General features: G+C 16.8%; 1 protein-coding gene across 5 annotated transcripts in view; it reads left to right on the top strand.

The window, feature by feature from the left end:
* LOC129613111 (broad-complex core protein isoforms 1/2/3/4/5) overlaps window positions 1–16,516 on the top strand; it is a 160,081-nt gene that overhangs the window by 113,975 nt on the left and 29,590 nt on the right. For 2 of the 5 annotated variants that reach the window (XM_055527046.1, XM_055527045.1), the window contains exon 8: window positions 11,657–12,429. The exons of the other annotated variants lie outside the window; for them this stretch is intronic. In XM_055527046.1, the coding sequence (XP_055383021.1) occupies window positions 11,657–12,273 (617 nt within the window). In that variant the 3' untranslated portion in view covers window positions 12,274–12,429. Of the gene's footprint in view, window positions 1–11,656; window positions 12,430–16,516 lie in introns of those variants that run through there. 5 annotated transcript variants of the gene reach the window in all.

Here is a 16,516-nt window from a genome sequence, read left to right as displayed (position 1 = left end):
AATACAAATTTCTAAATTATTTTGACATTTCTAAATCAATAAAAACTTAATTAATTTTGTCTATTATATTTTGTTAAAATAAGTTTTAAATAATTTATTAATTTAATTATATTATCACATATAATTAAATTTAAATAAATTTTGCCATATTTAATAAATACTCAAATTCTATTTATTTATTCTATATAAAATTTATAACACACTTATAATAAAATATTTATTTACATAATTTTAATTATTAACATCAATTTTCTATTCAATTAATCAAAATATTCCCACAAGGAAAGGATTCTCATATGAAATTATGATCTCATAAAATAACTTAAAGTTTCAAATTATATGAACATACATATAAAATGTATGTAAAACTTATTACACTATGTTCATTGATTATAATAAACAAAATATACATACAGCAATTTTATTCTACATTATCTAATAATGTTCTACATAATATATCATAATATTTATAATTTATATCCTATATTTGGGTTATATTTTTTAAAATATCTAAAAGTATAAATTTCCTCTTTATTTACTCTAATATACATATTATAGTTTCCTGTTAAAAATAAAACAATCTAAAATATAGTTATAATAAAATTTTCCCCAACAACGCTACATATAAAACTTTAAATATTATGTGGAAAAATAACATACATATAATAATAATAAAATTTTAATTTATCTAATAATAATTACTTAATTTTCACTTAACAGTAACAATAATAATAAATGTTAAGAAAAAATAACATAGATTTTCACACATCATAATAATTATACATACTGTTAAATAGTTTTCTTGTTTTATGATTCCAAATAAATCGTTTAATACTTTTCTCTTTTTGTATTCAAAATTTATACATAACAAATATATGGTTTATATAGTACATAAAAATATAAATGTATGTATGTAAATATTTCAAAAAATTTGTATATACATTTAAATAATATTTTGTACAGTAAAATTCATTTGAAATTAACATTGGTAAACTGATTACATGAAATAAATGTTTTTTCAAATATTAATTATAAGATTGCAATTAAACAAGAGCCTTTATTATTGCATATCCTTAATAAAACCTTTATTGTTACATATCCTTATGCAAGCTAAAGCTTAAAATTTAGCTCCAATCTCAAATTTAAACTGAAAATTGACTATAAGAAAGTGATAATAGGATTGAAACGTAATAAAATATTGCCATTTACACATAATTTTACAATTCTTTACTAGTAATTCCTCTTATATTATTATATTTTGTCAATTTTACAAAACTAATTTAAACCAAATTTCTAAAATGACGCTCTTTGTAATATTTTTTCATAACATATTTGTTTAATTTCTTATTTATCCGATTGATTTAATTACCCATTAAAAATATACTTTATATTTTATCAAAATATATCTGTTAAGCAAGTTTTCACTGTACATACAATATTCAATGTAATTAAAATTACTTCGAGGATATTAAAACATCCTCACTTTATCAAAATATCAAAACATATTATGTTAAATCTGTGTTAAAATAACATTATCATCATTATTATATTTTAACTTGTGTTTCCTTTAATGTCCTATACAAGTTGGATATATAAAATTTACATATTATTTTATATTATTAACATATTATGTATATGTAATTAAATAGACAAACTTTTAAACTTTAAAAACACAAACAATAACACATCATTATTAACCTCATACTCCTAAACAAAATTAAGTGTTGATAAACATAAAATAACATATTATTATAAAATTTATTTAAATATACATTTTTTAAATATATGTACACATATGTATGTATTTTATGTATAGTTAAAAGTTAAAAAGAAAAACTTAAACCATAAACCATATAAAACCATAACCAACATAAATTTTTACACCTCAATTTAAAATTAACTTGAAATGTTGGAAATATTTGAAAAATTTTAAAGTTTTTCTTTTGATTTCTTTCCTATTCTATATAAAATTCATTTTTTGGTTTTACCACTACCATATTATATTCTTGTTATGCAAAATAACAAATTTTATTTAACACTATCATTTTATAAAAGAAAAAGCCAAAAGGTAAAAAAGGTAAAAAGTTATTTCTCTTTACAAAAATAAAAAATAAAAAAACAAAAATCTCAGTTATTTTGATTAGAGTTTCCTTTTTATAATACATTGGGGAATTTTTTACTATATTTTATAAGGGTTACGGGTTTTCTATGTTGGTCTTGTTATTCTATGTTTACAGTCTTAGAAAGGAAGTTTTCAAGTTGAAAATATTCTATATGCACAATGAGCTTATTTGACAAGATGTGTCATTTTTAATATTACATAGATTGATTATATTGAAAATTAAATTTAAAAAGAAGGACCAAAATGAATATTTTATAAAATGGGTTTTTTTTTTTGGAATTATCAAAACATTTCTGAAAAAGTATTACAATATTTAAAATGTGTTGAATAGCACCTTAAAAATATTTTTACTTTGTTATAGCACATTTTTTCTTTATTCAATACTAAAAATTTCAAAATAAAACCTTTTGTCGCCTCATGCTATCTACATACAATAAAATGCTTTAAAAATAAATAATTGTTTATAATTTTAAAAATTGGTGTCTTAAGTCTACTGTGCATTTTTATTAAACACTGTGTATTCAACAATATATTTAATTATACACATGATTTTTATACTATAACATTTTGTAAATTTTAAAATCTGATTTGTTAAATCCGCAAGCATTTTGTGGTTTTTCATCCTTTCATATAGTAAAGAATTATTCCAAATATTTCTAACTATATTATAATAACAAAAAATGAAAAACCAAAAAAAATTATAAAACAAAAGATAGTTAAATTATATATAATAATCTCATCAACATCATTATCAAGAAAAGAACAACACCAAACAAAAAAGTATTTAAAAAGTTATATAAATAAAAAACAAAAAAAAAAATAGACAAAACAAAATATTCTAAAATTGTAAAACTTTTTTGACTTTTCATGCCTATTTTAATAGTATAAAAGAAACAGGAGCAATTTAAGAATTTTATGCTTAAAAAATTTTTTATATATGAAAAACAAGTTAAGTGTTAAATAGAGTGAATCAATTTCTTTTATTATTATAATAAACTACCTTATGGTATATATAAACCTTCCCTTTAACCTTATACAAAATCCTTTCTTCTCATATGAATATATTTAGATATGTTATAACTGTTGTAACTCTATATGATTTTTGTTAGAATTCAATTATATGTAAATGCTCTATAAAAAAAACATATGTACTTATTCTATAGATATACATATACTTAAAGTTATAATTATGATTACGTTCATTAAAATTTTACATTATACTCCTTTTATCTATTATTTAAAAATTTATCCCATTACAGAATTTTTTGGGGTTAATATACATAGGTTACAATCATTATGCTACTTGTAAAAATTTATTTAATTTCAAATCATCAAGCATATATAACAATGTTTACATGTGTTTATACAACTAGTTATATTTCGATGGGAAAATGTTATATGCATATATGTATACATAAAAGGAAAAGGGGATGAGATATTAATTTACCTTATTTTAGTTACTATTGTATTTATATATCAATTACACAAATGCATACATGAATATTATTTATATTGATATATTGTGAAAAATATAACATGTAAAATAAAATATGTATGTACATACAACAGATAATTGTTATTTTCACCCCAAATATATTATAGTTATTACGATTTATGTAAAAATTTTCAAATTTTGTTTAATGATTTTTAAAATATTTTTTAACTAAACATGTTGCAATGTTAAACATACATATCAAATATATATTCATTCTATTAAATAACAAAAAAATATTTTCTACAAGAGTATCGTTCCTTTAAAAATTATAGCTCTTATAATAATTTTTTAACCCAAAATATATTCATGATTTGTAAATATTATTTAAAACAAACATATTTTTTTTAAATACAAGTGTACTGCAATTATTTAATATACATATCTTAAATAAACTAAAATTTTTAAATTATAATTCTTAAAGATACTAAATATCTACCGTATAACTAATAATATGGACAAAGGTAAAATCTTCATCATTTTCAAAACCGGACATATTTTTCAAAATATGTAATTCGTTTCTAATAATTCATTTCATACTTCCAATTGATAAAATCATTAATCTAAAATAAAGATTGAATCCATGAAAACAATATCGTCCAATTGAAAATTCAATTACAATATCTTTCAATTCCTTGAAATATTCAATTTAAAATTCATTAATTCATATAGGTTTTGAATGCATATATCACATCAAATTTAACAGCCACAAAGTCAACGAAATTTCCTAAAAATTAAAAATAATTTTGTTAAATTTTCTGCAATTAACTTTTTGTTTTATTTATAATATCATAGTTTATCAATAAATCATTTAATTTTATATCAATAAAATATATAAATGTCAACATTTTTCAAAAATTTTATATAATTTTTAAAAAATATTAAATATGTGTATTTTTAATAATGAAAACCTTAAAAACATCTTATATCAAATACAATTATAGAAATTCTTCAAAAATTTATATACCCTAAATCTACCCCCAAATTTACAAAAAAAAAATATATAAATTAAATAAACAAAAAAATTCTAAATTTGTTTTTTTTTTACCAAATTGCATTAAACCTTAGTTCGCCCACCCCTAAAAATATGTAATTTTTTTTTATGTTGGTATTTATTTCTATAAAAATAAAAAATTTAAAACAAAATTTGTGTATTTATGCATTTTTTTTTCTTAAACATAAATAAATTGTTTTTTTTTTTTTAATATTAAATAGTATTTTTTTTGTAAAAAAAAACTCTGATTTTAAAATTTCAATAATATGGTATTAATATAGAATTCAGTTTAAATAAATTATAATTATCCTGAACAGACTATTAATATCGGAATCACTGAAATTTCAAAGTCGGGGTTAAAAAAACAAAATTTAGTAATCAACACAGAAAACTTAGTTAGCAAAAAAAAAAAAAAAACAATCAAAAAGAACTTTTTACTTTTTTTCGATCAAATTATAATACTTATATATATTTTCCGTGAATTGGTTTTTAATTTGTGTGCTAATTTTGTATTCGTATTTTATTGAATAAAATCAAAAAAAAAAAAATAAATAAAAATAAATAAATATATTAAATTTTCTTTATATACTTATATGTTTATATATACATATATATATATACATAACATACATATATATTTAAGAAATGAGAAAATCCTATAAAATTCGCTATAAGTATGTAAAATTTTTGAAAAGATTTTTAATATTTTAAAATTCGTCTCATAAATATGCAAATATATAAATATGTAGAAAATGTTATGTTTATATATATATATACATGTATACACATATATTTTGTATCTATTGATAATTTTTCAAATTAATTTTCTTTTTATGTTTTTTATTTATTTGGAAATCAATATTTTTTAAAAATATATATTAATCGTCGTGTATGTGTGTCTTTTAATTTTTTGTTTTTTATTAATATATATTATTCATATATATAAATTAAATTAATTTAATTTATATAGATATATAAATTAAATTAAATTAATTGAATTTTTATAATTTTATTTTAATATATTTATTTATTTTTGTTTTTTTTTTTAATTGTTGTCATAAAATATCTCCTTAATTTTCATATTTCTCATATACATTTATATGTATTTTTTTTTCTAATTTATAGATTATTTAATATTTTTTTTTCTCATAAAATTCCTTTTCAAAACATTGGCATTTTTTTTTTTTGTTTTTCTTTCTTAAATTCAATCAGTGAATTTATCATTTGCGTTTTTTATTTTTTTTTTAAATTCATTTATGGTAATTGTATTGTTTTATAATATACAATAATTTTCGTATTCGAATAATAATGTGCCTCTACATAATTATGGTAATTTCTAAAATTAAAAATTGTGAACAAGTTTCTCGCACTTCCAAAAAAAAAAAATGAAAATAATTCATTTTAGTTTTTTAATTTTGCTTTTCTTTTTTTTTTTTTGTAAAATAACATCAGATTTCAAAACATTTTTCATATTTTTATTATTTCAAATAATCTTATTATAATTTTAATAATCTCATTACAAATTATTCAAATAATTTATAATTTAAATATTTTAAAATAACTATGAAAATGAAAATTTCAAAGTTACAAAATGCATTTGTTTGCATTTTTTGTATACTTTCGCTCTCCTGCGAAATAAACAACAATAATAAAATTATTTATTATTTAAAAATTAAAATTATCGATTATTTCTTAAAATATTTTTAAAAGTATAAATTTTTTCTAATCTTAAATACATTAGAAAAATGTATTGTGTTTTTTTTTTGTCCATATTTCAAAAAATAGAATTAACTTAATTAAATTTAATTTCTTCCGCGAATAATAAATAATTGAATATAAATTTTTTTTATAATTGAATATATTTTTTATTTTTAAAAACCATTGATTAATTTTTTTAGTAAACAATTGTTTTTTCTGTATTAGCTCATATGAAAATTTTAAAAAGACTAGACCAATTATTTTTAAATTTTTTTCTTTTTTGATAATTTTTTTTTAGCATATATTCATTTTTTCGATTAAAAAATATTATTGTGTGAATTCTCAATTTTCAAAATTTTAATATATATATATTTTATATTAGTATATTCGTATAAAATTTATAAATAAAATGGAAAAGAAAAAAAAATTCAATAGTTAATTTTGAATTTTATTATTATTATAGTGAAATCCGTTTTATTATTTTATATTCAAAATTATATTACTTTTCTTTATATAAATTTAAAAAAAAAAAAATTTTTATAGAAAATAAATATGATTAAAACTAACTTCGTAATAAATTTATTGGTAGAGTAGAAAAAATTAAAAAAAAAAAATTGAAAATCAAAAATTCAACGACACCTTATATTTATATAGGATTGAAAAATAAAAATAATAAGAATTAATTGCGTACGAATACAAAAAAGAGTGTGCACTATCTACGAAAAACAAAATTTTATTTAAACGATAAAAAAAAATTATTTGAAATATAAAATATTATTTAAAATTTAATTTATACAATAACCAACATTTTTTTTAATATATTCGTAAACCCAAACAAAAAAAAACATAATCAAAATTTATTAATTGGCATAATCTATATTACATATATATTTTTTCCCCCAACATATAATCTTATAAAATTAGTGACCCCTAATAATTAACAATGTATATTTAAATTGTTAATAAGAATATTAAAAATTACATTAACCCCAAAAATTAACGTTTCAAATTTATATTTTTTATTTTATTTTAATTACATAATTTAATTATTTTATCTGTTTTCTTTCGTATTTTAATTTAAAAAAAGATTTTTAATTTTATTCTAAATTCTGTTACTTTTGTTTTAAGAAAGTATTAAAAAATTTATTAAAACATATATTTTTTTTTACTAATCAACCAACAGAGTATCTAATCCAATTATTTTTTTATATTATAATATAATTATATAACATAATATTTAAATATGCATACATATATACAAAAAAACAAAAATAATTTCTAAGACATTATGATATATGTATGTTTATATGTATGTGTGCAACAAAACAAAAAATACATACAAATAAAAAATTATAAAATATATTATAGAAATAACATACTTATTTTGTGTTCACTATGTTTAATTTTAATATTGTCATTTTTTTAAACAATATTATTTGTTGCTTCCAACTAATTACAACCTATTTAATTAATTTTTGTTGTTTTTATTTTTTTTTATCTTATAATATAAATAATATACACTCCTACATGATATATACATACATAAATAAATGTATACATATCAAACAAATTACAAGGCTTTCATTTTTTAATACTAAAAATATATATTTTTTTTTTCAAATATTTAATATTGTTTTATATAAAACATATATTTATTAATTATAATACAAAAGTATATAATAATATGTAATAAAATTTTATCATACTACATATACATAACCCTATAATATATATATTTGTAAATGTAATTTTATTAACAAAAATTGTGGAAATTCACTGAATTGTTTGAAAAATATAATATTCATAATATATAAATATTTAAAATTGGAACATATACATATATATATTTATATATTCATATATATATATATATATATATATATATATATATAAATCATATTTTGATATTTTGTTTGTTTAACGTGTTCTTATTTTATTTGTATGCCATTTTATATGTTTATTATATTGTTCTTTTATTTCTATTTGGCTGTGTGAGTGTGCGAGTGTTTGAGTTCCAAATTATATTTTATAAAATATATTTATACACACGTATATACATACGCCTCATTTGAATAATATTAAAATATTTAATATATTTAAATTTAAAAATATTTTTTTTTCTAAAATATTAAATTTTTATTTTCTTTTAAGTTAATAAAAAATATATTATTCAATAAACAATACTTTATATATGCCTTTATATAATATTAAACATATATATTTTAATAATAAATAACTTATATAATTTTTATTCATTACCTTAATAATTTTCAATTTTACTTATGTATTTATAAATATATATTTATATATGTTATAAGAGAAAACAGAAAATTTGGGTGTGCAACAATCAAAAATTTAATATTTTTTTTTTTATTTTAAATAAATTTCATTATTTTATAGTCATATATTATCAAAAAAATAAATAAAAAATTATTGAAAATATATAAATATTATATTTATAGAAATTTATACTATATACATATAAAACTATATTTATATAAATATATAACATAAAAAATATTAAAATAAAAATTTAACATTAAAATGTAATTTATAAAAAAGCAAGGATTTCTAACAAAAATTTTTTGGTATATATATATATTCTATTATATAATAAATATGACGAAAAATGATTAGAATTTTTTAATAAAATAATATTATAAACAATATATTTTATATACATAGATATATAATATATTCAAGTAATAATATACTTAACTATAATTAATATTTTACTAGTTTATTTGTAAATACTTATTTGTATTATATAATTTTTAAAAATAAAGTAGAAATTTTTTTATTCCATAACTTATATATATATACTATTTATATATACACATAAATACATATGATATGTATATATACATTTATATATATATACATAATATACAAGATATTATATTATAAAGTAAAGAAAATTGGCTTTATGCACAGATTATACAATGTATATATATATGTATGTAATGTATAGTATATAATATGTACTGTTTTTTTTTGAATAATTCATTTATAAAAAATTAAGAATATTTTAAATTAATTAAAAATAATATTTTTTCTTTTGCACAGAATATAAATATTTGGAAAAAATTATAAAAATTTATTAAGTAATCATACTTTGGTCAAAAATTTTATATATAAAGCACAAAATCTCAATTTATTTTTCTTTTCACATCAAAAATTTTGTTTTGCAATTGTTAATATTCTTTTCAATTAGCGTTCTTTGATCCTTTCGAATACCTAAAAAAAATAAAAAATAAAATTAGCTTTTTGTTAAGTAAAAAACCATTACAATTGTATGTATTCAATTAAATATTTCAGATTTTGCTTCTAATATTCAATAATTTACATATTTTTTCATCATTTGCTTAAAAATTACTTTACTCAATTGAAAAATTCTGAGTTGAAATCTTGAAAGCGTCTCGTTCAGAGAGGTTTTCCCCAAATACAATAATTAACTGGAAAAGAAAAATTTTAAAATATGTTAGTGAACTAGAGTTCTTAACGCATTCAAGAATTTTTAATGCAAACACATAAAACAAAAAATTACGAAATTTATAAAATTAACTTATTTATATTAATAATTAAATCAACGACAATTTTTTACATTCCATAAATCGAATTGTAGTAGCTTGAATTATTTACACTTTCTGTACAAAAGGAAAAAAAATAATTATAGTAAAAATTGAAATTTAAAACAAAAAAAAATCTACTTAACTTTTAAAAAATTAAATAAATAAAAAAAAATTATTTAATAATTTGGTTATAGGGAGCACATATTTTTTTTTTGTATCAATAAATTTAACAAACAATTTTTGTTTATATAAATGTACAAAATCAAAAAAAAAATAAATATGATAAAAATTGTCCTTTGTTACTTGAAACCAAAATTGTATACAAACATTATTTAAAGGAAGAATAATTCAAAACAATTTGGAATATATATAACAAAAAAATTATAAAAATTCAAAAATATGCAAAATAAATTATGATTATTAATTAGAAAATATTAAACAAAAAATGTTTGAAGTATAACTGCAATATTTTTTTTAACTTAATTTGCCAAAAAATACTTCTTGTATAAGGTGCAAAAATTTTTTATAAAACTATTGGATTATAAGTAAAATAAAATTAAGTTATTGTTTTATTTATTAAAATATACACAAAATATGTTTACACTTACGGAATTAATGGCCACAATTTACACAACACAATTATTCAACTAATAACAATAAATTCATCATAAATTTTTATTATAAAATTTTGCAGACCGAAATTTTATTGCCATTTTATTTAAATAAGAAAAATTTTACGAAATTCATTTATTTCAAAATTTTCAATTTTTATTCCTTATTTCGATACAAATAAATTTTAATATTGCCTAATTAGTTTTTATTAAAATATTTCGAATTTAAAAATGGCGAAAATTTATAAACACATTTTTATTATAAGCTTTTTTACTTTTTTTGTAGGCAATAAATTTAAATTTTTTTTTAATATTATAGTTTTGTTTTATTTATTTTTTTATATTTGAATTAATTAGTTTAATTTAATTGTTTTAGTTTTTAATTTTTATTTTATTTGTTTTTGGATTAATTGAATATAAAACATAAATTCAAATTGTACTTGCATTATTTATGTGAATAAAATTAGGCTTAATTAAAAATTAAATAAAAAACAAAGTTTTAATGAAACAAACACTTGTGGTGATGGTGTTGAAACACAAAGATAAATTATATAAAAAAATACACAAAATAAAAGCAAATTAAAATTTTTATTAAATTTATTTTTTTTTCGATTTCCCATATTTGAAAATTAATATATTAAATAAAATTATTAGAAAATAATAGTTAAAAAATTATTTATTGAACTTAATTTAAATTAAATTTAATATATATAAATTGGAAGAAACTATAAATCTTGTAAAATTTGAAAAATATTCTTTTTTATTAAATTCCAAATATATAAATTAAGTTTTTTAATTTAATTTTTATTTCTCATTTTGATAACATCAGTCACGTTTTTGGATATTTTCATATTATACAATTAAATTTTCGTAATAACTTTAAATATTTTTTATCAGAATTTTCTAATAATTTTTTTGCAAGCTTCTTTTTAAAATAAAATAAAAAAAAAATTAATTTCATTAAATTACATATATTTTAAAAAAATAATTTATTATAAAAAAAATTATATATACAAAAAATAAATATATATAAAAACATATATATATACATATAAATTCCAAATTATTAATTTGGGCTAATGCGTCGTTTTATTTTGCCTCTGTCGTCAGGTAACCTGACGACGTTTAATACATCAAATTCCACTTCATCAATACAAAAAATAATAGCTCCAACATCAATGCCATCAGCAACTGGAATTAGTGGATTAAATTTACCGGCATTTACATCATCATCACCATTATGTGGTATTGGTAGTTCATCAAGTGGTCCAATAAGCGGTAGTAGTTCATCAAATCAACAACAACAACAGCAACAACAACAGCAATCAATGTTATTATCTGCAAGTAATGCTGTTGCAGCAGCTGCTGCTGCAATGGCAATGGCATCAGCAAATCAACAAGCTGTTACATCAGCTGGAAATTCAATAATTGGATCGAATAGTGGTAATGTCAGTGGTGGTAGCAGTAGTACTAATAATATTATGAATAGCGGTAATAGTTTAACATCAGGTGCTGGTGGTGAGGATTTTCGTTGTGATCCATGCAATAAAAATTTATCATCGTTAACAAGATTAAAACGTCATATACAAAATGTTCATATGAGACCAACAAGAGAACCTGTTTGTAATATATGTAAACGTGTATACAGTTCATTAAATAGTTTAAGAAATCATAAAAGTATATACCATAGAAATTTAAAGCAACCAAAAGAAGAACCCAATCAATCATCTGGTAGCTTAGGACATTCAAATCCATATTTTTCAATAAATCGTCATTCATCATAGGATCGGCTTTATTATTTATATAATAGTTTTAATTAAAAGAAAAAAAGAAGAGAATTAAACAAAGGAATTTATACACAAGAAAAAAATTAAATAAAAAAAACGCTACATAAATACGTACAGACAAATGAAAATAAATATGTTATATAAATTTTTGTAAAAAGAAAATAACACCTTTTGATTTTTTTTATTAATAAATATTATACATATATTATATATATAAAACGATATAAACACTCTTTATAGATAAAACAAAAATGAAAATTAACAGCACCAATAGTTTTAATAATATTAAATTTAATATTAAAAAATAATATTTAAAAACAAAATTTTTTCTATATGATATATAAGAAAAATTTCTTCCATATATTTAAAAATAAATAGACATTCATATTCTAAAAATAAAATTTTTAACATAACATTAAATTTTAAAATTTTCAAATATAATATAATTAATTATAATTATTAAAGATCGTAATAATTAACTAAAGCAAAAACTCAATAAATTCTTTAATAAAAATTAGAAAAGAAAATATTTAATATAAAAATTTCTAATAAAATTATTGTCTATTTCCATTAAAAACAAAGCTTGAAAAATGTTACCATCAAATTATAATAGTTTTATAAAAAACAGTCAACGTTGAAATGTACAATTATTTCAATTTTAAAATTTATTTTCATTTAATTTGGTAAATAATTTATATTGGCCTGTTTGAGTCTTACAACGTCAACATTGTCTTTTTGTACTTAATCCGTAGCATTTAGAACGAAGAAATCAGAACTAATGTTCATATTGAAAATGTCTTTTCATTCTTTCAATCATTTATTTAGTATAATTTTTTATTATCCGTGAAATACAAAAATTAAAGTCAATCCTCGTTTCTTTTCCAATTTAAACTTCTCAATTTTAAAATATAGTTTAACGTCATAATATTTATAACTACCCTATGCAAAAATTTCAAAAATTTAGTTTTACATTTTTCTTTCATGCTTCAATAAAAAATAATATATTACGAAATTTATTACTCAAAATGAAAAATTCCAAATAATAAATGCACAATTTTAACTATTTATATTTCAAATAAAAAAATATAGCTTTAAAAATATAGATAAATACATTAAAAACGAAAAATAACACATATTAATAAATTTAAAACTTTTCAAATTTAAATAAATAAAAATTCTTTTAATTTCAATAAAATACACAAATATTTTTAAATACAGCAAAAAAAAATTATTTCTTTTCTTTTCCTCCATGAATTTTTTAAAGCATAATAGCTATACTACTCCATTACACAAATAAAATATAATTTAAATTTATAAAAAAAAATTAACTAAAAAAATTGCATTAAATGAAATTAAAAAATATATAATATATGCTGTGATTAATTAAATATTTACTAAATTTACTTAAATATTAAAAAAAAATAAAGAACAACACAAGTTATATTTCAAAATAAAAAATTTATAGATAATTATTAAAAAACAAAAAAATAAAAAAAAATTAAACTTTTTAATTAAAAATTTTTTACTATTATTAAAAAATTAAAAAAGTAAATTGTTACAAAAATTGTTGTATTTTCTTAAATTTTACTTTCTGCTGTTTCTTTTATTTTATTTAATAAATAAAATATTGTGTTTTTTTTTATATGAAAATAATTAAAAAAACAAATTTTTAATTTTAAAAAACGTGTTAAAATTATTAATGAATTATCTTTAAAGTTTCAGATTATTCGAATGTAATATGAATAATTATTCTTTTAAAATTATCTATTATCTAAAACAAATATACATATGTTAAACAAATATTTTAATCTAACCAATTATTTATGGTATATTGAATCGGGATAATAATACATTTTAGGAATCGAAAAAAGTCAATTATTAATTTCAAATGATTTTTATTTACCAATTTTTAATTATTTCAATAAACTTTTTTACATCATTAACGTAAATAAAATTTGTTAAAATGATATGTTTTATACATCATGATTTTATTCTGATGTAATTTTAAGAATAGTTTAATTATATAAAAATAATATTTGTTTTTTAAAAAGAAAAAATCAAAAGGTTATCAATTAAAAACAAAGAAGGACATTTATAAAAAAAATTAAAATGTAATATTATGTATGTTTTTAATACTTTTTATGATTATAACTAAATATAATTTTTAAATAAGTATACATTAAAATTACATACAAAGGAATAAAAGGTACTATAAAGTTTTTATATTTTTTCACTGAATTTAGATTATAACATCATATATATATAAAATGTATAAAAAGGAATGCATATATACATATACATATATAAATAATAACGATATACTTATTTAAAAATTAAATTTATGGAAATAATTTTGTTTTTTCTTTTTTTCATTTTCTTAAAATATTAATATATATTTACAAACTTTATTTTTATTAATATCAAAAAGCAAAAAACACAAAAAAAAAATTTACAAATATTTTTCTATTATTAATCATTATTATATATTGTAAAATAAAAAGAAAGAAAAAAAAATTAAAAAAATTATTAAAGTTTTGTAAATATATTAGCTCATCATAATATACTAATGTAAATATTCAAAATAAATGCATATACATTTATAATATTGTTTTTTTCCTTTGATTATGTAACTTTTAATATTTAAATTAATATTAACATAAAAACAAATATTGAATTTGAATTAAATAAGAAAAAAAATTAATTCCAATATATACATGTATATAATTATTATAATATAAAAACTACCAATAACTTACAAAAATCTTTGTAAAAAAAAATCAATATATAAAAAATGTTATATTATAATTTATTTTATATATTATGCAGAGTAAATGATCATATATTATATTCTGTATAATTATATTAATACGCATCACTTGACATGACGGGATATTATTCAATATTTTTGTTATTTTCGGAATAAAATCTGAAATTTAAAAATTCTATAGGTACTAAAAATCTGAATATTTTTAAATATAATATATTAATATCCCATCAGTTCAAGAGATCCATCTAAGAGAATAAAATAAGGGTATTTATATTTTTTTCTTCTATTGAAAAAATAATAATTTAAGTTTTCAAATTACATTTTATGACCATATATACATGATAATATAGAATATTGTTTATTTTAGTAAAAAAAAAATAAACCTTAAATATTTCTATAATATAATTATATACATAAATTATTTACATATTACATTATTATAAAAAATATTTAATTTTTATTTTTTACCTACAAGTATAAATAATTTTTATGTACTTCTTTTTTTTTCAAATATATATACACTCCTATATATATACATATATATATATATATATACATTTATATTATGTTTTCATAAATTATTATTTCTTATGTCATTCTTTTGTAATTATTTGAGTATAATTATATATGATTTATAAAATGAATATTTTAAATATAAATATAATATTATCATTTTCACATTTTTCTCCTAAATAATACATAAAATTTTTTTCAATATATAAATTAGGAATATTCATAAAATATATTTTGCGTAAAATTTAACTTTTAAAAATGTCTACATTAAAAAAGGTTAATATAAAAAGATTAATATAAAAATACGCAAAATTTTAAAAAAGTAAATACTTTAAATGTAACAATAAAAATAAATAAAAATTGTTTAAAATAATTATTTTCTTAAAAAGAAATTACGAATTTTACAAATTTAATTCGATATTATACAAATATTTAATTAATTTTCCAATACACATAGGAAATTTATATTTGCAAAATTTTTCAGAACAAAAATTGAAAATTTAACTTTGAAATATTTAAAAATGAATATTCCTTATACATAATAACCTATATATTTCTAAAGTACACAACATTAATATATTTTTATTTGTATATATTACATATAATTTTGATTTATACAAGGATAATAATTTTGACAAAATTTCAATCTAATTATTATACTTATTTTTTTGTTTTCTTTTTTATTGTTTTTTAAATTATATTTAAAAAATTATAAAATATATTAACAAATAAAAAAAAACGAATTGTTGGAACCAATTGGCTTTAGCTGATATCTATAATACAATGATGAATATATAAAACAAAAAAAAACATTTTTAGTAAAAATATCATAGAGAGCCTAATTTTTTACTTATTTTTTAAGAATAAACATTTATGATACTCGTATAAAGAAATTAAAAAAAAACCAGTATATTTTTTTATATACAAAACAGTCATAAAAAAACATATTAAGATAATTTT

Source organism: Condylostylus longicornis, unplaced genomic scaffold (genome assembly GCF_029603195.1).
Source record: "Condylostylus longicornis isolate FDR11 unplaced genomic scaffold, ASM2960319v2 ptg000081l, whole genome shotgun sequence".
Taxonomy (NCBI): Eukaryota; Metazoa; Arthropoda; class Insecta; order Diptera; family Dolichopodidae; genus Condylostylus; species Condylostylus longicornis.
The sequence above is the reverse complement of the archived record's forward strand: the minus strand, read 5'-3'. Positions and strand labels throughout refer to the sequence as shown.